Source organism: Verruconis gallopava (genome assembly GCF_000836295.1).
Source record: "Verruconis gallopava strain CBS 43764 unplaced genomic scaffold supercont1.26, whole genome shotgun sequence".
Lineage (NCBI taxonomy): Eukaryota > Fungi > Ascomycota > Dothideomycetes > Venturiales > Sympoventuriaceae > Verruconis > Verruconis gallopava.
Window position 1 is genome coordinate 71699 of NW_015622162.1, and position 20969 is coordinate 92667.

Below are 20969 nucleotides of genomic sequence, written 5' to 3' on the forward strand. Positions count from 1 at the left end.
TGGTTGGATCATTTCGAATTTTTAGTTTGGGCATCGGACGTGATTTCATAAACCCATTCAACTACACTCCTAAATTGTCCACAAAACGTCTTGTTTTCTTATCGTGAATTAAATTACATGATATATGACCAAATGCAATTTTACCCTCTTGTACTTCATTCCTTCCATAATCTTTCACTTTGCGCTCCTTTTCTCACAAGTTCTCTTTTCGGCACGGTGAGCAGGGTTTGATGGCCACGTCGAGAAAATCGTTAGCTGAGCAGATTGCCTGCGACTTGCTCGAATCTAAAAGCTTCCGTCTGGTCTCATGCAAAGTTTTGCAATCACTTTGGGCCGGCTATGGACATATTTGCAGGATAGAGGCTGTGCCCGCTTCCAGTGCTTCAGACGTAGCGCCTACATCACTAATTTTGAAGCACATTGAACCTCCCGTCATCAAACCAAATGGGAGACTAGTAGATGAAGGACATATCCGCAAAATCCTTTCCTACCAGGTTGAGCAGTTTTTTTACACCAAGCTGGCGCCGCAGTTGCCCAAGCAAATCGCAGTCGCAGCCTGCATTGCGAGCGTTTCGTCCGACTCACATGGGTTTTCAACGGCAACGTTGCTGAGTGACCTCTGCGAAACATTTCCAATTGCTGGTGAGAAGCGAGTCGAGTTGAGCGAGCGACAAGTATATGCTGCGCTGGACTGGCTGGCTGGCTTCCACGGCTTTTGGTGGACTCGTGTGAAACAGTTTGACCGAGCAGCGCTTTGTCCTCCGCCGATGGAATACGTGAAAGCTAACGGAATCGCTGCATTGAGGACTGAAGGGGTGTGGTTGAATGGCGGCTACACGTGAGTGTTCATTTTCATCCATGGTACTACAAACGATAACATGTGGTCAGGTATTTGGCAACGAGGATGACGGAATATAGCTCTTTGAAGGAAGATGCGTCATCTGAATGGTCTTCAGCACTCTGCTCGGGTGCACCATCAGTCGCCGAGCTGGCATCAATAGAAATTTCACCTCAAAATGCGGCAAACGTGGATTACATCACCCTTATACACGGTGATGTTAAATCCGAGAATCTCTTTAGCACGGCAGACGGTTCATCAGTAGCCTTCTATGACTTTCAGTACGTGGGTCTTGGTCTTGGTGTAAGTGACCTTGCGAAACTTTTTACCTGCTCTGTTCCTGCAAAGTTATTGCCTGCGGATAAAGGGCTCGGAGCACAAGAGGAAGTGTTCTTGCGCTATTACCACGACAAACTTGAACTTGCATCGGGTCGGACTTATCCATGGGATACGTTCATTCGCCATTGGGAATTTGCGTTGCTCGATTGGCTTCGATTTCAAGCCTCGTGGGGATTCTGGGGCAACACAGACTGGTTGGAGGAGAGAGGAAGGGGGATTTTACAGATGAATGGTTGGTAATGGGACAAACATGATCAGTAGTACTTAGAGATAGAAAAGTATATGAATGGATAGTACATAGAATAATAAGATGGATGACGTGTATGTAGAACAAGTACAGGTTTGCCCTTCGCAGCTAGACCATACTATGACGCTCTATTCGTGCCAATCCAAATACCATGGCAGACCTGAAAATCGGAGAAATCACTGACATGGTAGGTATCGCTAGAGCCAAATGTGACGTATACCGGAACCGAGAAGTAAGATTGGGGGTTCGATCCAGTTAAGGGCAGTCCTAGCAGAAGCCTGCAAGATTTCCCATAGCATTTGATGCATCCAGCATTTCCACCTCATCCTCTGCCAGCAGATCGTCGATAACTTGCTTATCTTTAATTTTCCAGAACCCTTTGGCGCCTCTTACGAACCTCTTCGAGAATTCCTCGATCTCATGTGTTTCTGCAGCAGCAAAACAAAGCCTGAAGCACTCCCACGCATCACGCTCCTTGATCTCCTGTGTCGGAGCAAACATAGTACCCGGACCTACTAGGACCTTGTAGGCGTCGGTGGTGAAATAAATCCAGAGAGCTCGGGCAAGTCTTGGTCCCGGAACCTGCTTGGAGAGTGGATGTGTACCAAAATCAAATCTGACCCAGAGAAACATGCCCCCAAGCGGGCGGACGAAATCGTAGATCTTAGTCTGCTCGATGACGCTCCACTCGTCACGGTCCCCATCATTGACATTCAAGTCAGCAGTGAGTTGGCTGAGTGAGCTTCTCCGACCAGACTTCATAATCGTCTTACCGGCGGACAAGACTCCGCACATCGTTTCCATTCTTCTTTGGTATTCGCCTCTCAAACCTTCCAGCCATCTAACCCAACCGTCAAAACGCCAGCCTTTTCCGTCTTTTGCTCCGCCGCTGCCATTCTTCGGCCCATCTGGTGGGCCCATGATTAGTTCCGCGATCATAGCCTGGACGAAGCCACTTGGCTGTTGTGTACTTGTCTCTGTGATCCTTAGAATACGCTCAACAAGGGCAGGCTGAGCGGTAATCCAGCCTAATCGACAACCTGGAGCCACAGTCTTCGAAAATGTGTCCATGCGAACGACCCTGCCTTCGTAGTCCATGCTTAGATAAGATGGAACAAGAGAGTCGAGGTAAGGGAAGCCAGATGATTTCCCACCTCCCGCAGTATTATAATTGTTCGAGCAGCCGCCACCGGGATATTGTAGATACCAATACGGATCGTCTTCACAAATGATGATGTCGTACTTGCAACATAGAGCGTAAATTTCCTTTCTTCGTTGAACGCTCAACACGGCACCTGTTGGGTTCTGCCCGATACTGCATTATCCTTTAGCACTTGTAACTTGAATCATGAGAAAGATTGCGCACACGTACGTGACAGTATACATCAGATGTGGCATCTTGCCTTTGCTGAAGTCCCAATTCTCTAGGACGTCTCGCAAGCCGCCTGGTCCCTCGGTGGTCATGCCGCCCTCATCCATCCGAACGGGCACGACATTTAGGCCTTTCGATTGCACCTGTTGAATGGCATTCATATATGCATACTCTTCAACGAGACAGCCCTGCCGTTCCGAAGGCGGATCTTCGCCCTCATGCCACTCCTCAGCAAAGGCCTGCATGCACTTGGCAAAGCCATCCGTGTTGCCCACTGTCAGAATAATCTCGGGTCCTCCCTTGTATGGCACGTTGGGATGAAGATAGTCTCTCGTGAATTCTGTGAGGAACTGGTAAAGCGGAGGGTAGCCTTGTGCGGTGCCGTACTGCAGTGCAGTAGTAAGATCGATCTTGCGCAGCACATCCGGTGTGTTTGCTGATTTGGGCACGAGCAGTCGGGCCTCTGCAGGTGATTTATCCTTCCTGGACGTGCTGCGCGTGATTGGTGGGTCAACAGGATCGTTGGGCCGTGGTGTCCACCGGTTTGGTAGAGCGACTTTTGCTTCGAGCGTGTCGTAGGGGAAATAATTGGGATTCGGCAGACCTATCATAGACATAAGCGTTCATGGTCGGTGGTTGCACAATCTAAGATGCGTCTTGCGTGCGGCATGTCAACTTCATTCCAGGCAATCGCCCTTTGGATGTGCCTTGCATGTAAACGAACATCATCTCTTCCTCAGCACCACGGGCAACTGTGGAACTGTACGGCGAGAACACAGAAGGCAAGAATTGCGCGCATTTACCTCCAGCTAGCTGCCCAATGCCCGGAATGGCAAAGTATTTGTAGAATGACTTGATGCTCGACGCTTGCCTGGCTCTGGTGGATCTGGTGAGATGATGGGAAAGATCCTTGGGCTCGGGGAGGTCGCGGCGAAGCTCAGCCATCTTCAAGTAGAGGTAACGATAACAGTGAATCTCAAGAAAGAGTGCAGGCAGCGACGAGACAATCTGGGGAACCGTAGTGCTACATGGCCGAAGTGCTCTCTTACTCGGTTACCGTGTTCGGCGGAGCGATAAGGCGCACGCCCTGCATGCGAATTGTAATCAAGAACGCAGGTGCTGGTCCGAGAGACCGACTTCCGTCGTCCGGGAGATCGGCACAGCGGCACAGCTGGGCTTAGCGGATTCAAGTACTTGTACTTGTACGTGCGCATTGCTCTTATCGATTGAGCGTTGGAGGCTGGTCCGCGGATGCCAGACCGTCGAGTTGCGAGGTTGCTGGGTTTCGAATCCACCACGCGTTGGAGCGCCTCCGGCCGCCTGGACAGACTGAAGGCTTTGGTCACGCTGACGGCGCGTCAAGACAGCTCCGGCCATGCGCAGAGGTGGTACTCGACATCTGCGCAGAGTGACGCCTGCGATTGGTGTTCCTGTCGCCGGGCGCAGAGACAACGACGCCAAGCGTCCGGGACCACGCGATGCGGTCATTGGCGTTCAGGTTTTGTTCGACGAGCTCCACCGTGGTCGTGGTCGTGGTGGTGGCTGGCGGGTCTAAGTGAGACGAAGCCCCGTCCAACGCCGCCTGCAGCTGTCCCTGGGTCGTGCTGGTGAAATCGAGGAATGACATAGTTCTGAGCCCTTCTTGCGCCGCCTTCCTCGACGTGATCGTGTTGTTTTGTCGCGCCTTGAGTCGTCGCACTTGCGGGCGTTCTTGCCTGGCCTTGTCATTTGGGCCGTTGCCGTTGCCGTTGCCGTCGTCGTCGTCATCATCATCATCATCATCATCATAGCAGACCCGGCAGTTGGCGGATCTATCCACAAGTGAGTATGCGCCGAGTCGTTGCAGCACGTACCGCAGAGTCTATGGTCGAGTCTTGATCGGGCGATTTAGCCTGCGCTTTTGTGGCTTCGCCTTGTCTTGTTGAGACGAATGCATGCTCATGCGCCGGTTTAGACATTCTTCACTCTTACCATGGCGCCGCAACGCAGCGCCCGAGATGCGGGCTTCGACGAGCCATACCGAGACGATCCCACAAGCCCCGAAGCGCTTAGCGAACAAGACACGGTGGGCGATGGCCAGAATGAGGCCTTGTCCTTCCTGGGAATCGATGACGACGCCGAGGTTGAGGACGACGAGACGGGCGACGGCTTGACCACATACCAACAAAAGCATTCGTTTCTTCGTCACATTCCACCTCGGGCGCGGAAGTCATGCATTGCGACGGTTCGATGGCTCAGAGGACCTCAGCCTCCACGAATATGGCGCATTACACCACTTTTCGGGGACGTGCAGACATACCACCTGAAGTTGTTGGATCGGTATGCGCCAAAGAAGATACAGAAGTTTTGGTTGCTCGTCGGCTTCTATCTCTTGTGGCTGCTGGTATTCAGTCTGATGCTGTGGAAATCAGCATTCGCGGGAGACGTCAAGGGATATGGAAAACCTGCGGTGCTAAGCTGTTCCACAAAATTATGGTAGGCAAGACGTGGAACAGAGTTCACTAGTAGTCACTGAAACTAGATACAGGAGACGGGGAAATGACTGTGGCCTCAACGGCGATCTTTGCCGACCATTCGACAGCAATGTCTACGCTTTCCGGTGTCCGGCCAGCTGCAGCCATGAAGAGATCTATGAACCTTACGCCGTGGGGAACAAAACCTTCCAGTACCAGAACCTGGTCATCGGAGGGCCCCCAAAAGGGAGTGATGATCTTGATGATGCTTACTATCGCGGTGACTCCTTCATATGTAGCGCTGCGATTCATGCAGGCTACCTCAGCGACAGAACGGGTGGATGTGGTGTTGTACGCCTAACCGGCGAACGCGCTGACTTCCCCGCCAGTGACAGAAACCATGTGAAGAGCGTCGAATTCAACTCATGGTTTCCACTCTCCTTCCAATTCGTCCGAGGCAAGGCGGAAGCTTGCAAAGATCTACGATGGCAGATCTTGGGAGTCTCTCTGACGTTCAGCATTATTCTCTCACTCTTTGTCACGAGCCCTTCAATCTTCTTCTGCTCTATCTTTGTCGGTCTCTTTGCGCACGTCTCACTGGTTTCCGATCCACCCCCGCTTTCAAACTACTATTCTCTCATCAGTACTGCATTTGGAAGATTTTTACCAGCTTCCTTCTGCATGGCAGTCATGTACCACGTTGCTATCCGCCGAACACTAACGGGCTTGACTGCACAGTATGAGAAGACAATATTATGGCTGGGGGCATGCTGGGTTGGCGCTCTGAACAATTACACCTTCGACAAGATCCCCATCCAACGTTTGACTCCACACGATCTCAAGCAGCCCGGAGCCATACCGGCGTTGATCAGCATTATCTGCATCATCATTATCATTGTCCTTGGTCAAGCTTGGTGCTTGCGGGTAGAGGGCAAGTTTTTCAAATATCTTTCCATTTACGCCATCATGGGTTCCTTCCTGCTTCTTCTTGTAGCCGTGCCGGGGCTACACGTCAGGATTCACCACTACATTCTTGCACTACTCTTTCTACCAGGTACGGCAATGCAAACTAGACCTTCGCTGTTGTATCAGGGACTACTTGTGGGATTTTTTATCAATGGAATCGCCCGTTGGGGCTTCGACTCCATTGTACAGACCTGGATGGAATTACGTGGCGATGCACCTCTCAACAGTCTCATCCCTGAACTCCTGCCACCGATAATACACATGAATGACGGCATTTTCAACACTAAATTGCCCAACATCACGTTCGAGTGGATTCAGCCTAACCCTGAGCTTGGATACGATGGTATATCTGTAGGTGTCTCACCTATGCGAATCGCCCTGCTTTTCGCACAATCTTGATCCTGCTCGACGCGTGCTAATTTTCAGCCATAGATCTTGATCAATGATGTAGAGCGCTATAAGGGCTACATTGACGTTGGCGAGGGCAAATTCGGTGGCATGAGCAACTTTACCTTTGTTCGAGAGAAAGAGTGGCTCGATGTAAGAACTCTCCGACTATGCAGAGTACAAATAACTGATGACATCATTAGGTTCCTGTATATTTTCGCTTTGCTTTTCTGCGTGGTAGCGGGGCGGAGGATTATACTAAAGGAGGGACTTGGAACGTCGACGGTACCTGGCTTCCACCACAGCCCGGCTCCGTCCGATAACCCTGTATACCGTTGCATATAGGGCTGTTAGATTGGTGTCAAATGAGGTTGAGGAATAGACGAGTCGATAACGAAGCTTGCACATCTGTCATTATCGAACGGACTACTTTGATCTAGTTTCGCCAAACTTCACGATGCCAATCCTTCTATTTCCCTCTTATCCCCCTTTTGACTTTCGAGCAGAGGAAGAACCTTTACGCTTTTAGTGCTGCCATGTGCGCTGCGACGAACACGCAACCTATCCGCAATTTTGACATTTCAGGTTGCGTGCACGTCGTAGGTGCAACTTGGCGCACGACAAGCCGGTTCATCTGCATAGCCACATCACACCGATTTTATTTCACGTGTGGAACAAGTCCTGTTCTTTATTCCTCCGAAGTTTGAGCTAAGAGATTCGCACATGACGAGATCTGGCAACGGTATGGAGCGGATTGCCATTCCAAGGTTGAGAAGGGGTAACGAGAACAGCAGTGATTGGCCAGGCCATCCCCAAAAACTTTTCAACACCACGAACTGCGCTTGACCCTTCACTGTCTAGTATCTCCCCATAGAATGTACTCTGGCCAACATATAAGAGTAATGGAGTGTGCAGACATTCTTCCGGTACCTTTTCGGTGTGCTGCTGCGGGTTCAAGGGCTCTGACGTGTTGCGTGCTTCTCCAGTGAGCGTGAGAGCTGTGACGAAGCCGATCACAGAGAATTTTTTTTTTCCTCTTTGACATTATCGAATCCTGGTGTCTGCAGGTGGATACCCGAGAGACTTACTCTTCTCACGAGTCCACTGTCGACTTTCATACCCATCCATCATTTTTCGTCCTTATCGCTGTTGTCTGTGTGTCACACCGCATTTGTACCGCAATCGGGATCTTATCTTGTGCATCGTTTCGAGCCTTTTCTTTCTCGGTATTATCCCTGGGTGCTGTCTTACGAATGATCTGGCGGTCATCTGAATCAGCTATGGCAAACGTTCTTCCTGAGCTGTTCTTTCCGGAGTCTCGGGTCCTGATTATTATCACGGGTCGGTTCATCCTTCCCCTCAGCCTCTAGCCACAAGTTTAAGGCTGACAGATCGCATTAACAGGTGGTACTATATGTATGAAGCGGTCTGAGAATGGACTTGTGCCGGTACGTGGTCCCGTTTTTTTTTCCCCACGTCTTGAATCTTCGCCAAAACTTTATGGTGCAATCGTTATGCGTAGATATAGGCTGATGCATCGAAGGCAACAAATTTTCTTAAATTTGGACTAGCTCCCTTCCCAACCTTCAATGATGGATCGTTTCCGGAACCACTAGAGATTGTTACGGATGACAATGGTACGAGGAAGGCCGTACAAAGTTTACGGACGCCAATTAGCACGTATGATCGACGGATACGTTACTGTGTGTACGAATTCGAGAATTTGCTTGATAGCAGCTCCATCGACGCTGAAGGATGGGATCACATTGCGAAAACTGTGTACCGAAACTACCAATTGTTCGACGGCTTCGTGATTCTTCATGGCACCGACTCATTGGCATACACCTGCTCTGCATTGAGTTTCATGCTACAGAATCTTGGAAAGCCAGTTATTCTCACTGGCTCTCAAGCGCCCATGCTGGAGCTGCAGAATGACGCGACGGATAATCTTCTGGGATCTCTAGTCATCGCAGGACACTTCATGATTCCTGAAGTATGTCTGTTCTTCAATTTCAAGTTATTCCGGGGCAACAGGGCAACAAAAATATCAGCGGATGACTTTGCAGCATTCTCAAGCCCGAACTTCCCGCCGCTGGCAGTTATCACATCACAAAAGACAGTTGTGAACTGGAGCATTGTGGAGAGACCCAAGACGATCGATCCGCTCTCAATTCAGACACGTCTAAACACGACGCACGTGGCATGCTTGCGGGTTTTCCCAGGCATCAAACCGCAAATGGTAGATGCAGTACTACGACTTGAGGGGCTGAAAGGATTGATCTTGGAGACATTCGGAGCCGGAAACACTCCAGGAGGCGCAGACGGAGCGTTGACCAAGATTCTTGCGGATGCCATTAGTCGGGGCATCGTCATTGTTAACGTAACGCAGTGCCTCAGCGGCAATGTGAGCCCCTTATATGCGCCGGCAACGGCTTTGGGAAGAGCCGGCGTAGTCTTTGGTCACGACATGACTAGCGAAGCCGCGTTAACAAAACTCTCGTATCTACTCTCGCTGCCGAACGCGACTCCCGAGGAAGTAGCCATTAAAATGTCAACCTCGATTGCCGGAGAGCTTACAGCAACGGGTCGTACCTTATTTCAACACCCGCCCCCGGACAGTGGAACGCTATCTCCAGAACAGTCTAATCTTGCGGCTCTTGCCTACGCGATTCGCGCAGGAGATCTTCAGGCGGTTAGGGACGTCATGCGGGGCGAAACCAGGTGGTTATTGAATGACCCGGACTATGCTGGCAATACTCCGGTGGTAAGTTGCCGTTTTTTCTTCTCTTGCAACGAAGCAGTCATTCAGTCGGTCAAGTCGTGCTAACTGACGACAGCATATTGCAGCTACGTCTCCCAACGTGGATATTCTGCGCGAGTTTCTTACTCAAGGTGCTAGCGTTCATCTTCGCAATAGGGAAGGACATACACCATTGTTCTTGGCAGCAGCGAATGCGGGGTTCGAGGCGGTCCAGCTACTGCGGGAAGCTGGTGCACACCTTCATGAATCCGAGCTTCCTGCGGCAAGGCTGCAGGCGGCAGCAAGCGAGCCCATTTGGCGAGCGGCTGGAGTAGAATAAGGACCTTCTGCGTGCATCTGACGGCATCCGGGTTATTGATCGTAACAGTCTAGAAGAAGCAAAAGCGGCTTCATGATGTAGTATTCTCTTTTCTTGGCTTTGGCGGGTGCATCGGAGGATTCTTCGGTCGATCCTCAAGAAGCTGTGCATGTGTTCGACCAAGGATGCGTACTGGCCATGTTTTTTTTTGGGTGGGGTCGCAACAGCACGTCTGGGCGGTAGATTGTTGTCTATGCTAAGTACAGGCTAGGGAGAAAGAAGTGGAGGCGTGCGGCTGAGGCGAGCAAATCAATCCGGTGGAGTGGAATCCTGTAGAAGGGCTCCGTTAGCAGAGTAGCAGACGGTATGGTAAGAGATATTAGGTAGCGTGGAAGCGTGGCCTGGTTGGGACGTTGACGTGCTCGGGGTTGTCCATTGCGAGCACGTCCCGAAGGCACGATGCAATGCTTAGCCAGCCTTTCGTCAGATGCAGAACGGACGTGCATGATAAGCGAGTCGGTGAGACAAGGGCAGGATGGCGCTCCCATCACAGTCGCAGCGGATACGTAGCATGATCTGGCAGAGCCGGCGCCGGTTGGGTTGTAGTGAGCGGACAACGCCCACGACGGGAAATTTCTGTGGGTGGATCCCGCCTGGCATTCCCCGCAGTGACCTGAAGTGACGGCGTGCTGGGACTGCTCCAGGCGCCCATCGGGCTCTCGTTCGCGCTGCTGCGGCGCCGGCTCAAGAGCACGACAGCCAGCTCCGACGGTGCTCAGCGTGCTACCCGCTTCCCTAAGACCAGGCCGGCCCGTTCGTCTGCGATTCCTCCGCTGGACGACCAGCCAGGCCGACGAGCAGATGCGGCGCGGGCCCAGACGGCCGGCGACAGTGCCGAGGGCGAGGACAACAACGACGAAGCGGCGGCAACTTCAACACCAAGACCAGGAGCAACAAACCGCCAGCTAAAGGCCGACGAGCGGGCAAGGCGGCCAAAGGCTTCGTGCGCTAACTTAGTTCTGACGCTCTCCTGGCGCGCTCCTCTCCAGGCTCCCTGCGTCCTGTCACCTGCTCGGGGCCAAACAACGCTCTGGCGGCGCGCAGCAAAACGTGCGCTCCTGTCCCCTCTTTTGTCCTTGAACGACGATGATGTACCTCGCCGACGGCCAGCAAGCATCGGCTTTCCTCTCGCCCAACCCTCCCGGCCGCCGTTGGCTATAGCTTCGGCTGTCTGGCACCGCCGTCTTTCCCTCGCAGTCGCTCCCTTTCGCCATGATCCTGTCCTTCGCTCCCTATTCGTGGGCTTTACGTAACCTTTTACGTGAACGCTGCCATCGTGGTACAAGACTCTTCAGCGTCGAACTGGCCATCTCCGAGGACCACGCGCGTGTTGGGCAATGTCGAAATGATGTCGTCTTTTGACGTTTATGAGGACGCCAACCCCGTTGCTGGACCTCCAAGATGGGACGCAGCGTACGCAACTCTGTGGTCTGCCTGCATTTGCCCCGGATTTTTCTTAAATAAAGCCTGACCACCAAACCGCCCTGCCTGGACCGCCTCCGTTCGGAACACCGACCGTTTCTTCTCGCATGATCTTTGCGAGGGTCCGCCTTTTTTTTCACCGTCTTCTGATCGCGCAGATGATCTTTTGCGATAAGGCAGGCTCTTAGTCTTAGTCTACCTGCTTGATAACATTCGAACCAAGCTTGACCAGCTGTCTGGGTCGTTCCTTTCCTGCCCGCGCAGCCAATCACGCAACAACCCGGCACCGACACCGCTACCAGCCTTACCTTAAGACCCATACATCATCTTTCTGTACTGGCGCGAACGGTTCTGGCATTGATTTTTTTTTTTTCCTTCTTTTCTCTGTTCGATCGGACACTGCCTTCGGAAAACGAAATACCAAAAAAAAGGAACAAAGACTCGCTTCGGATAATAATAAAGCAGCTTGCTTTCACTGCGCACGCTTCTTGTTTCGCGCACATCGGCGCACCGCGCTCGATCCAATGACCTACATGCCCATCCAAGCAAGCCGTACGGTGGTTGTAATCAATGCCTCAGGTCGACAGGGTGCGAGCTTTGTTCGCGTTGCTTCCGCGGTGGGGTGGCACGTCAGAGCTCATATGAAGGACCGGATAGGCATCGTCGCACAAGATATCTGTTCGAGACAAAATGTCACCGTGATTGAGGGCCAGCTGTCCGATCCCAAGATCATTGCCCAACTCTTCGAGGGCAAGCCTGAGCTTGCTTTCCTGAACACCGTTCACTGGGGTGACGAGGTGGCGGTAGGCAAGGCCCTTGCCGACGCGTGCAAGAAGACAGGAATCAAGCATCTGATCTATTCGAGCATGCCGGATCACTCAAGCTTCGGCAAGGGCTGGAAGGCGCTGCCTATGTACGAAACCAAACACAGGATTGAAAAATACATATCCGCACTTGGACTGCCAGCCACGTTCGTCTACACAGGCATCTATCACAACAACTTCACCAGTCTGCCATATCCGCTGTTTCGCATGGAGCTACAGGAAGACGGAAGCTTTGAGTGGCAGGCCCCGTTCAACCCAAACAAGCGCTTGCCGTGGCTTGACGCAGAACACGACGTAGGCCCTGTGGTGCTGCAGATTTTCAAGCAAGGTCCAGAGGAATGGGCAGGCAAACGGTAAGTTGACACGTCACAGACACAAGTAAGATCGTCGGACTAAACGTTCGTTGCAGGATACCACTGGCGTTCCAATATCTTACGCCTGTCGAGGTCTGCGATGCGTTTTCACGCGCCCTTCAGCGGCCAGTTCACTACGTACGTGGCCCGATAAGGTACGAGATCAGCGTGCCAAAAGGCTACCGCGAGCATCTTGAAATCTTAGCCGAAGTTCTCGGCGAGCAGGAGGCTCCGTACTTTGGGCCAGACCTAGAAGCCGGCTGTACAAGAGTAGCCAAGAAGCTGTGGGAGGGCAACAGAGACATGGAGGAGTATGCTCGAGAAGTCTTCCCCGTCGAGGAATACAACAATGGGCTGCGCTGGATGGAAGAGGAGGACATGAGTGACGAGGAGGTGGAGAGGAAATATCATGGGGGATGTTAAAAAAAGAACGAATTGTTGTACATCCACATTTTTTTTTTTGCAGCGTATGCGGACACAGTAACTCTATCAGTAGACTGGGATTACTGAGGCGTCTAGACATGGATTTTTATTTCGGTTTGAAGCGATCATATGGGAGTACAAGGGTGGCACTGTCCTGTCATAGCAGCGCAGGCGTCCAAAGCTCTTTCTATTTTTCTCGGGTAAGAAGCATGGCAGCGTGGCGTATTGGTGATTTCTCCTGTACAGCGTTAGATTCTCGCTCGCCTGAGCTGGCAGCAATAGCAGTAACATGATGCTCTCTCTTTTGACGTCTGTGTCATCAACGCAGCAGAAACTGTGCCATTTCATCATTCCACCCGGCCACCCAGGCTTTTCTGATGTCTGCAGAATGAGCGCTCAGGGGGCTCTCTACGAGGAGTGAAACGAGGGCAACAATGGCGTCAGCCATTCCTTCGCCAGGATCTACACGTACATCGACAATGTTGTGTCCGCATGTGGCAGCTCTGAACACTTGGCCTGGGTTTACTGCTAAAGCAGCGGATCATTCTGGGTGCTGTGAACACACGACAAGACATCCAGGATGAACATGTGGATAGTGGCAGGAACGGGAATCCTACGATGAAAACAATGGCAAATGCGGAAAAGCGTAAGGAACAAGAACTATCCAGCCAAGCGGTAACGCATGTCGCCCGGAGCGTCAGCCTAGCTTTCTGACCAACGCGGACGTCTAAGCAATGCATCCAGCATTTCAATATGTCAATTGGTGGTTTCTTGTAAGGCTTTTCAAGCCGAATGGCGGGCGAACGGGCACGGCTCTCTATCTTTTGGGCTTCGGTGTTTGTCTTTAGCGGGCCCTGTCGTACGAGATTTCCCCAAAAGAAGCACGAAGAGATGGCACCAGGCTCTTCAGCAGCGCATCTGTTTTGAACGGCCTTCTTTCTCTTGCTCTCAGCAGACGCGTCGTGCGGATTTGATTTCGTCTTCTCGATCCTACGCGTGGCTGGACAGCACGGCAAACGGGGGCAACGAGGAGCACACACCGTCCGCAACTCTTTGCTACGCGCTCTCGGCGGCCACGTCTTTCTGCCGTCGTCCGAAAAGCGCGTCTGAACTGTAGGCTGCTGGACAACGAAGCGAGCAGGAGAGAGCTGATCGTGCGGGAGGCGCTTCGAAAAAGGCTTCCTATTGCGGGCAAAACTAACGATGGTTTTTCGTGCTTTCCAGGCGCGAACTTCGAGTACGCTAGTCATGAAAATCGACCGCGCAGGCTGATTAGGCTCATGTGATCTCGACCCTTTCGCTCAGCTGACAGAAGCTTCAAAAACCTTGACATATATGAATCAAGCTACGGAAAAGGACCTGCTCACCTCCTGATTCGATCGCGCAGACATCCTCAAATTAATATTACTAATGTGCGCAGCCCGACTGTACGTACCGTGACTAGACACTGCCTTGTCTCACAGCTGCCACGGATATAGCACCCTGCGACGTAAAACCGAATGACTCGACCGTGTGGACGAACGGTTTGCACGAGGGGAACGTAGCGAGACGACCCACTCTGCATAAATACTTATACCGGTTGAATAAATCGTCATAACCTGCTGGACTTCGCTCGTCCGCCAAGGCGTGACGGCAACGACTCGTGCGCACGAACAGTCCACTATTCGATTCGATGAAGCTCGCTTGCCTCTGTAAGAAAAACAATGAGATCAGCGAAAGAAAGCCCGGACGAGCTTTCAATGTCATCTTCATGCTTCATGCTTCGAGTGTAGTTAAGTTTTTGCGAGGCTTTGCTGATCTTTCCAGGCTTGGACGTGCCAACAAAGTACTCACAAGAACTTGACCCAAAATTACTGTGTTGTTCAACGACGCGACAAATGTTGAAGCGAGACCGACAACGTTGGCATCATGCAGTTAGCTTCTCTTCCATTGCGGTCGGAGAACTACCTGCCAATTTGGTTTGACCTTGTCCGTTGAAGATTCGTTTGCGGAAATGCTGAGTTGGGGGCCCCGGTAACACTTCTGTACGTGGCTATTCACATTGCGCCCCGCCTTATCTAGTGCTTGGGAGACAACTCACTCAGAAGATGTTTTTGCAACGCCAAACAATTCCCAAGTGTAAGCAACGGTTGCATCATACATCGGGAGCTGAGATTCGTCTGCTGTACCTTACGGTGTGTGTAAGCTTGCTCAAGGAACCATTTTGGCGCGGTCTTGTCGTCTTATGGTCTGTTTGCTCGTCTGATTTGGGCCCCACCTAGACTCGAATATGTCTTCGGAGATGCATGCTTTAGTTTTCGGTGCCTCTGGTGTATCAGGCTGGGGGGTGATGAACCAGTTGCTTTCATACCCAACTCCCACAGCATGGACGAGCATTGCCGGAACAACCAACCGTCCTCTGACTGCTTCGCAAGCGCTGCTACCCAACGATCCGCGACTTTCATTGGTGTCTGGAATCGACCTTACAAACCCTCCATCTGCGATAGCCAAATCATTGAAAGAAAAGGTCAAACATGTTGACAAAATCACTCACGTGTTCTTCACTGCATATATACACATAAACGAGCGCGCCATACAACTCCTTGAAGAATCTAGCCAGGATCATGAACTGGTCAAGAGCCTGAAGACCATGCCCGAGTACAAGACTAAGAATTGGCATGCACTTGTCAAGGAAACCAATGTGAAGATTGTCAAGAACGCATCCGAAGCGCTCAACGAAGTTGCGCCGAGCTTGAAGCGCTTTGTGATGCAAACTGGTGGCAAGCACTATGGCATGGATTCAGGTCCAAAGCTGGTTCCTTCATTGCTTGATAGTCCGTATGAAGAGTCCCGACCGCGACTAACAGGAAAAGTGGCAGAACCCATCTTCTACTACGGACAAATTGATGCCGTGGCAGACAGCTGCAGGGACAGATCATGGACATTCTGCGAGGTCCGACCGGATGTGATTGTTGGATTTGTTCCTTCACTGGGAAGCGTGAGTGGACAGGATGCCGCAAGGTTACTTGCATTGTACCTCTCATTGTATCGCAAGGTGCATGGTGAAGGAGCTGAGTTTCCATTCCCTGGCTCACAAAAAAGCTGGACGAATCGCCATACCGATAGCTGGCAAGACACAATTGGGAAATTATCTATCTGGGCTGCGACACAGGATCTGCGCAACGGGGAAGCCTTCAACTGTGTGGATAAGCCAACGACTTGGAAAGAGAAATGGGGGCCTATTTGTGCATTTTTTGGTCTGAAGGGCACAGGTCCTGGGGAGAGACCATACGACATGATGCAGAGCACGCAGTGGGTTCATCAACATAAGAAGGAAATCGATGAGCTCATCAAAGAACACGGATTGATTGGAGATTCGTGGACAACGGCGAATTGGGTCTTCATGTGGGCAATCATGACTGTCCTGGATTACGACAAAGAGTACGACATGAGAAAAGCCACTGGGCTTGGATTCAAGGACCAGGTAGGAGGCGCTGATGGTTGGATAGCAACGTTCAAACGTCTGAGGGAGGCCAAGGTGATTCCTTAGTCACTATTGCGAGGTAGATGTCTAGGATTTCGTTTGCGTGCGGCATTCGCGCAAACGATAGAGGAATGATGATTCGTCTTCAAGAAAATCTCAAAGCCTGCTGAGCTATATGAATCAAACATTCGGCAAGCGTCTGTGACTGCTTTGCCTTGTAGCAGACACTTTCAGTCGTGCAAGATGTGCGGAGAAAATGCGGAGGTGACGAAGAAGGAAACGAAAAGGTGGTTGTTTTACGCCTGATGCTTCAGGCAACAAGGTTGGCATTCCGCCCCCCCAGGTACATGAAACGGCCAGATGTAGACATTGAGCTCAACCTTGACAGGAGTGATTTCTTCCGGAAGCCATTGATGTCGCTACAATGAAGACTCATGGCAGCACGTCAATCGTGCTCTTGTTTACAGTCATTAGCTTGCTAGCATCAGTTTGTCAGTGGTTTCCTAACCTCCCAGCGAAGAGGCTGATTAGCGTCAGCAATGGCTGGCAAGGCAAACAGCAGCAGGAGAGTTTGACGCAATGCGGCAAACTTTCCCTGTGGCGCTATTGCTTTTAGTGTTTGATTTCAGCTCGTATTGCTAACAATACTTGCAGTTGCGGTCAAGCACCATGATTTCAAGACGTGTGAACAATCCGGGTTCTGCAAACGGAACCGCCAATACGCCGACGATGCGACCGCGGGCGGTGGAAGCTGGACTTCCCCCTACGAGCTCGATAGCGAAACGCTGACCATGAAGGACGGTCAATTGACCGGGATCATACTGAAGACGCTCAAGAGCGGAGAGAAGGTTCGCTTCCCTGTGACAATCAGCTTCTTGGAGAATGGCGCGGCGCGTTTGACTATAGACGAAGAGAAGAGACAGAAGGGAGAGATTGAGATGAGGCATAACAGCAAAGCCAGAAAGGAGCGCTACAATGAGGCTGGAAAGTGGGCAATCGTCGGTGGTCTGGCTACGAATAAGGGTGCTGCATTGAGCCCTGACGCCCCCAAAGGCACGACGATAGTCAAGTATGGACCCAGCGGCAAATTTGAGGCTGTCATCAGACATGCTCCATTCGGCATGGATTTCAAACGGGATGGCACAACTCAGGTTCAATTCAACGAGCGTGGATTTCTGAATATGGAACATTGGCGACCGAAGAAGGAACCCCCTCCGCCACTGGAAAAGAAGGAAGGTGATGCTGAGGGTCCCTCACCACCGCCAGCGGAAGATCCTAACGCCGAGGACGAGAGCACGTGGTGGGAAGAATCTTTTGGCGGCAACACCGACAGCAAGCCTCGCGGTCCAGAATCTGTCGCCTTGGATATTTCCTTTCCCGGCTTCGAAGTGGTATACGGTATTCCGGAGCACGCGGCTTCCATGGCTTTGAAGCAAACACGGTGGGTCAACCAACACATCGGATGCAGAGAACGTCAGACTAACGGACAGCAGAGGCGGAGACAACGCGTACACTCAACCATATCGTTTGTATAATTCAGATGTGTTCGAGTATGAGCTCGATAGTCCAATGACACTTTATGGGGCAATCCCGTTCATGCAAGCTCACCGCAAGGATTCAACCGTCGGTGTCTTTTGGCTCAACGGTGCTGAAACATGGGTTGATATTGTCAAATCGAAGACAACGGCCAATCCCCTCAGCCTTGGCGTGAAGGGATCTACAACAACACAAACTCATTGGTTCTCTGAGTCTGGCGTCTTGGACGTTTTTGTTTTCCTCGGGCCAACACCGAAAGATGTCATTGCTACATACACCGACCTTACAGGTACCACTAGCATGCCTCCAGAGTTTGCCATTGCGTATCATCAATGTCGTTGGAACTATGTCACAGATGACGATGTCATGGACGTGGATCGCAGATTTGACAAATTCAATATTCCTTACGACGTTATCTGGCTTGACATCGAGTACACCGAAGGCAAGAAATATTTCACATGGGATCCCTTGACATTCGACGACCCGGAGGCAATGCACAAACAATTGGCGAGACGAGAAAGGAAGCAGGTCATCATTATTGACCCTCACATCAAAAACACGGACAATTACCATGTCGATGATGAACTCAAGAAGAAGGGTTTGGCAGTCAAGAACAAAGACAACAATATATACGAGGGTTGGTGCTGGCCTGGCTCGTCCCATTGGATCGACTGCTTCAACCCTGCGACACATACCTGGTGGAAGTCACTCTTCCAGTATGACAAATTCAAAGGCACCATGCCGAACACATGGATTTGGGTTGATATGAACGAGCCATCTGTCTTCAACGGCCCTGACATGACGATGCCAAGAGACAATATTCACTTTGGCAACTGGGAGCACAGGGATGTGCATAATATCAACGGCATGACGATTCACAACGCAACTTACACAGCGCTGATGTCTCGCAGCAAGGCTGAAGAGAAATCTCCACGCCGACCATTCGTGTTGACTCGTTCTTTCTATGCTGGTTCCCAAAGATTGTCCGCGATGTGGACTGGTGATAATCTGGCAGAGTGGTCGCATCTTGCCATTTCTCTGCCAATGATTTTGAACCAGGGCATCAGCGGCTACCCTTTCGCAGGCGCTGATGTCGGTGGATTCTTCGGTAACCCTTCGAAAGAGCTCCTGACGCGATGGTACCAGACAGGCATTTGGTATCCGTTCTTCCGAGCTCATGCTCACATTGACACTCGCCGCCGCGAGCCGTACTTGGCAGGTGACCCGTACATGGGCATTATCACCGATGCACTGAAAGTGCGCTATTCGCTCCTTCCTGCCTGGTATACCGCCTTCCATGAGTCGTCTGTCACCGGCGCTCCTATTGTACGACCGAATTTCTATGTTCACCCGGACGACGAGGCTGGATTCTTGTTGGACGACCAGATGTACCTCGGCTCGACCGGTATACTCGTCAAACCTGTTGTTACGGAGGGCGCTGATAGCGTGGACATCTATCTCGGCGACGATACTCAGTATTATGATTACTTCGACTACTCTCCTGTCAAGGGTAAGGGTCGCCATACGTTGAAGGCTCCGTTGGATAAGATCCCTGTTCTCATGCGTGCCGGCCACATTTTCCCACGCCGCGATCGTTTCCGCAGAAGCAGCGGCTTAATGAAGATGGATCCGTACACTCTCGTGGTTGTCCTCGGAGCCGATCAAAAGGCCGAGGGTGAGCTTTACGTTGATGACGGTGAAAGCTTCGAGTTTCAACAGGGCGCATATCTTCATCTCAGGTTCGTCTTTGAAAATGGTGCTCTGAGGAGCGAAGATATTGGTGCGAAGGGAAAGCTCTCCGACAAGTACGCCTCGAAGATGGAGAAGGTCAGGGTGGAGCGGGTGATCGTTGTTGGAGCTCCCAAAGCGTGGAAGAATCTCTCCACTGTCAGTGTAAGCGAAGAAGGAACTAAGTCAAGCGGTGCCAGCAACACAGCGAAGCTGGAGTTCCTTGAAGACAAGGGCACGGACTACGCTATTGTTAGGGATCCTGGGGTGTCCATTTCACGCGGATGGAAGATTACGTTTTCATGATCGCTTTCGTGTGCTGTATGTTCTGTAGAGGCGTACAGAGTAGTGGATGTACTGTTTAGCATTGCGCGGAGTTTTAGAGAGTAAAAGTCACAGGCTTGTCCAACATTACCAGTTTGCAAAGCAGAACTCTACGTCTTAAGATTGTGACTCTTGAATCCCCAGTCGAAATTCGTCACTTACTTTCGATGCAGCAGTTCTAAAGCTCGCGTTTTTTTAAGAGACGCGTTTGCTTAATGATAATGCCCTTATAGGCCGGAAATCCAAGCGCTGCGATGGAAAGATCTGGCTGTGTGGCTAGATCCGGATACGAGTCATGGCGATGATGTTTTTGATTCGTAACAAAGGATTGCGGCTAGCACATACAGTCTCTAGCAAATCCCAGATAGGTGTGAGGGCAAAGCATCAAGGGTAATAAAGTGGTGGAATGAGTTGTGTATCAAAAAATAGAGAATCCGGCCGTGACTTTGGCAACGCTGACCGGATGATATGCTTTGCAAACTGTAGCATTTCTTCGAAATCGGCAACTTGCCCATCAAGTCCTGTCTCTTCCTGGCGTGAACATGCTATAAGCCAAGTGGAAACATCTTTGTAGTTGAGTTTCAAATTAAAGTATTGCTTCTTCACGCAGCCTCGCTTCGAAAGTCGGAAACCCGGCGAGGAAATGCTCAAATAGATGCAATCGCTGCATCGGCTTGGCCTGCAGCTTCGCTTGTGTCACGTAATCGACCAATTTGAGCCCGCAGAGTAGTGATTTTTTCAGTCGTGATCCGAACGAACTTCAACACCACATCCAGGACTTCGACAATCTGCTGTCTAGTTTCAAAAAGGCTGCCGAAAGGAGAGTCAGACAGCGTTGAAACAGAATATGCAATGGGAGTCGAGCGACCGAAAAGTGTGCATATGACATTGAGCCTGGAAAAAAAAGGAGGCACGATCGACCTCTCTATTTCTACCCACTCTCTACATGGACAAAGGCTGACTCAGCATCGCCTCTAAAGAATTCGAAACAAGTGAATAGAAGGCAACTGACAAGCGAGACAAAAGCGGAGTGAGGACGCGTTTAATTTCGCTCTAAAAGACTAGTCATTGCGGCGTGCAACTATTCCAGCGCCGTACGGTTCACGGATATTAAATCTGGCTTAGGTTTCGACAAGGACCTTTCGATGTCCTCGTGGATCGCACCTATCGCAGAA

The 20969-nt window shown here is 51.2% G+C and overlaps 7 protein-coding genes across 8 annotated transcripts; 6 read left to right on the top strand and 1 right to left on the bottom strand.

The window, feature by feature from the left end:
• Positions 1–60: 60 nt before the first annotated feature.
• On the top strand, positions 61–1511 carry PV09_06984 (uncharacterized protein). Its single transcript, XM_016360697.1, has 2 exons — positions 61–838; positions 889–1511. Exons 1-2 carry the CDS (start codon positions 231–233, stop codon positions 1415–1417), a joined length of 1137 nt encoding a protein of 378 aa, XP_016211374.1. The 5' UTR covers positions 61–230; the 3' UTR covers positions 1418–1511.
• On the bottom strand, positions 1417–4037 carry PV09_06985. Of its 2 annotated transcripts, XM_016360698.1 has the most exons (3): positions 3600–4037; positions 2797–3400; positions 1417–2739 (listed from the first exon to the last, which is right to left on the bottom strand). In XM_016360698.1, the coding sequence occupies exons 1-3, from the start codon at positions 3739–3741 to the stop codon at positions 1692–1694; spliced, it is 1794 nt and encodes a 597-aa protein (XP_016211375.1). In that variant the 5' UTR covers positions 3742–4037; the 3' UTR covers positions 1417–1691. The 2 variants fall into 2 exon arrangements, with proteins under 2 accessions (XP_016211375.1, XP_016211376.1); XM_016360699.1 differs by having other exon boundaries at positions 2797–4037.
• A 731-nt stretch (positions 4038–4768) lies between these two features.
• PV09_06986 (uncharacterized protein) lies at positions 4769–6925 on the top strand (the record flags this gene model as incomplete). The annotated part of the gene is made up of 4 exons (XM_016360700.1): positions 4769–5271; positions 5324–6566; positions 6648–6755; positions 6806–6925. The coding sequence occupies 4 exons, from the start codon at positions 4769–4771 to the stop codon at positions 6923–6925; spliced, it is 1974 nt and encodes a 657-aa protein (XP_016211377.1).
• A 957-nt stretch (positions 6926–7882) lies between these two features.
• On the top strand, positions 7883–9682 carry PV09_06987 (uncharacterized protein; the record flags this gene model as incomplete). Its single annotated transcript, XM_016360701.1, has 4 exons — positions 7883–7943; positions 8007–8050; positions 8146–9366; positions 9440–9682. The coding sequence occupies 4 exons, from the start codon at positions 7883–7885 to the stop codon at positions 9680–9682; spliced, it is 1569 nt and encodes a 522-aa protein (XP_016211378.1).
• A 906-nt stretch (positions 9683–10588) lies between these two features.
• PV09_06988 (uncharacterized protein) lies at positions 10589–13052 on the top strand. The gene is made up of 2 exons (XM_016360702.1): positions 10589–12320; positions 12377–13052. Exons 1-2 carry the CDS (start codon positions 11668–11670, stop codon positions 12741–12743), a joined length of 1020 nt encoding a protein of 339 aa, XP_016211379.1. The 5' UTR covers positions 10589–11667; the 3' UTR covers positions 12744–13052.
• Positions 13053–15012: 1960 nt separating this feature from the next.
• Positions 15013–16272, top strand: PV09_06989 (uncharacterized protein; the record flags this gene model as incomplete). The annotated part of the gene is made up of 1 exon (XM_016360703.1): positions 15013–16272. One exon carries the CDS (start codon positions 15013–15015, stop codon positions 16270–16272), a length of 1260 nt encoding a protein of 419 aa, XP_016211380.1.
• Positions 16273–16630: 358 nt separating this feature from the next.
• On the top strand, positions 16631–19776 carry PV09_06990 (uncharacterized protein; the record flags this gene model as incomplete). The annotated part of the gene is made up of 3 exons (XM_016360704.1): positions 16631–16697; positions 16861–17647; positions 17700–19776. The coding sequence occupies 3 exons, from the start codon at positions 16631–16633 to the stop codon at positions 19774–19776; spliced, it is 2931 nt and encodes a 976-aa protein (XP_016211381.1).
• Between the last annotated feature and the right edge of the window lie 1193 nt (positions 19777–20969).

Excerpts from the sequence above, each read along its gene's own strand:
- PV09_06988 (XM_016360702.1), top strand. The coding sequence starts at position 11,668 with ATGACCTACATGCCCATCCAAGCAAGCCGTACGGTGGTTGTAATCAAT. Across the intron at positions 12,321-12,376 it reads GAGGAATGGGCAGGCAAACG|GATACCACTGGCGTTCCAAT; the intron begins GTAAGTTGACAC and ends CGTTCGTTGCAG.
- PV09_06984 (XM_016360697.1), top strand. The coding sequence starts at position 231 with ATGGCCACGTCGAGAAAATCGTTAGCTGAGCAGATTGCCTGCGACTTG. Across the intron at positions 839-888 it reads TGGTTGAATGGCGGCTACAC|GTATTTGGCAACGAGGATGA; the intron begins GTGAGTGTTCAT and ends ACATGTGGTCAG.
- PV09_06985 (XM_016360698.1), bottom strand. The coding sequence starts at position 3,741 with ATGGCTGAGCTTCGCCGCGACCTCCCCGAGCCCAAGGATCTTTCCCAT. Across the intron at positions 3,401-3,599 it reads CATTGGGCAGCTAGCTGGAG|GTCTGCCGAATCCCAATTAT; the intron begins GTAAATGCGCGC and ends TGTCTATGATAG. Across the intron at positions 2,740-2,796 it reads CATCTGATGTATACTGTCAC|TATCGGGCAGAACCCAACAG; the intron begins GTACGTGTGCGC and ends AGGATAATGCAG.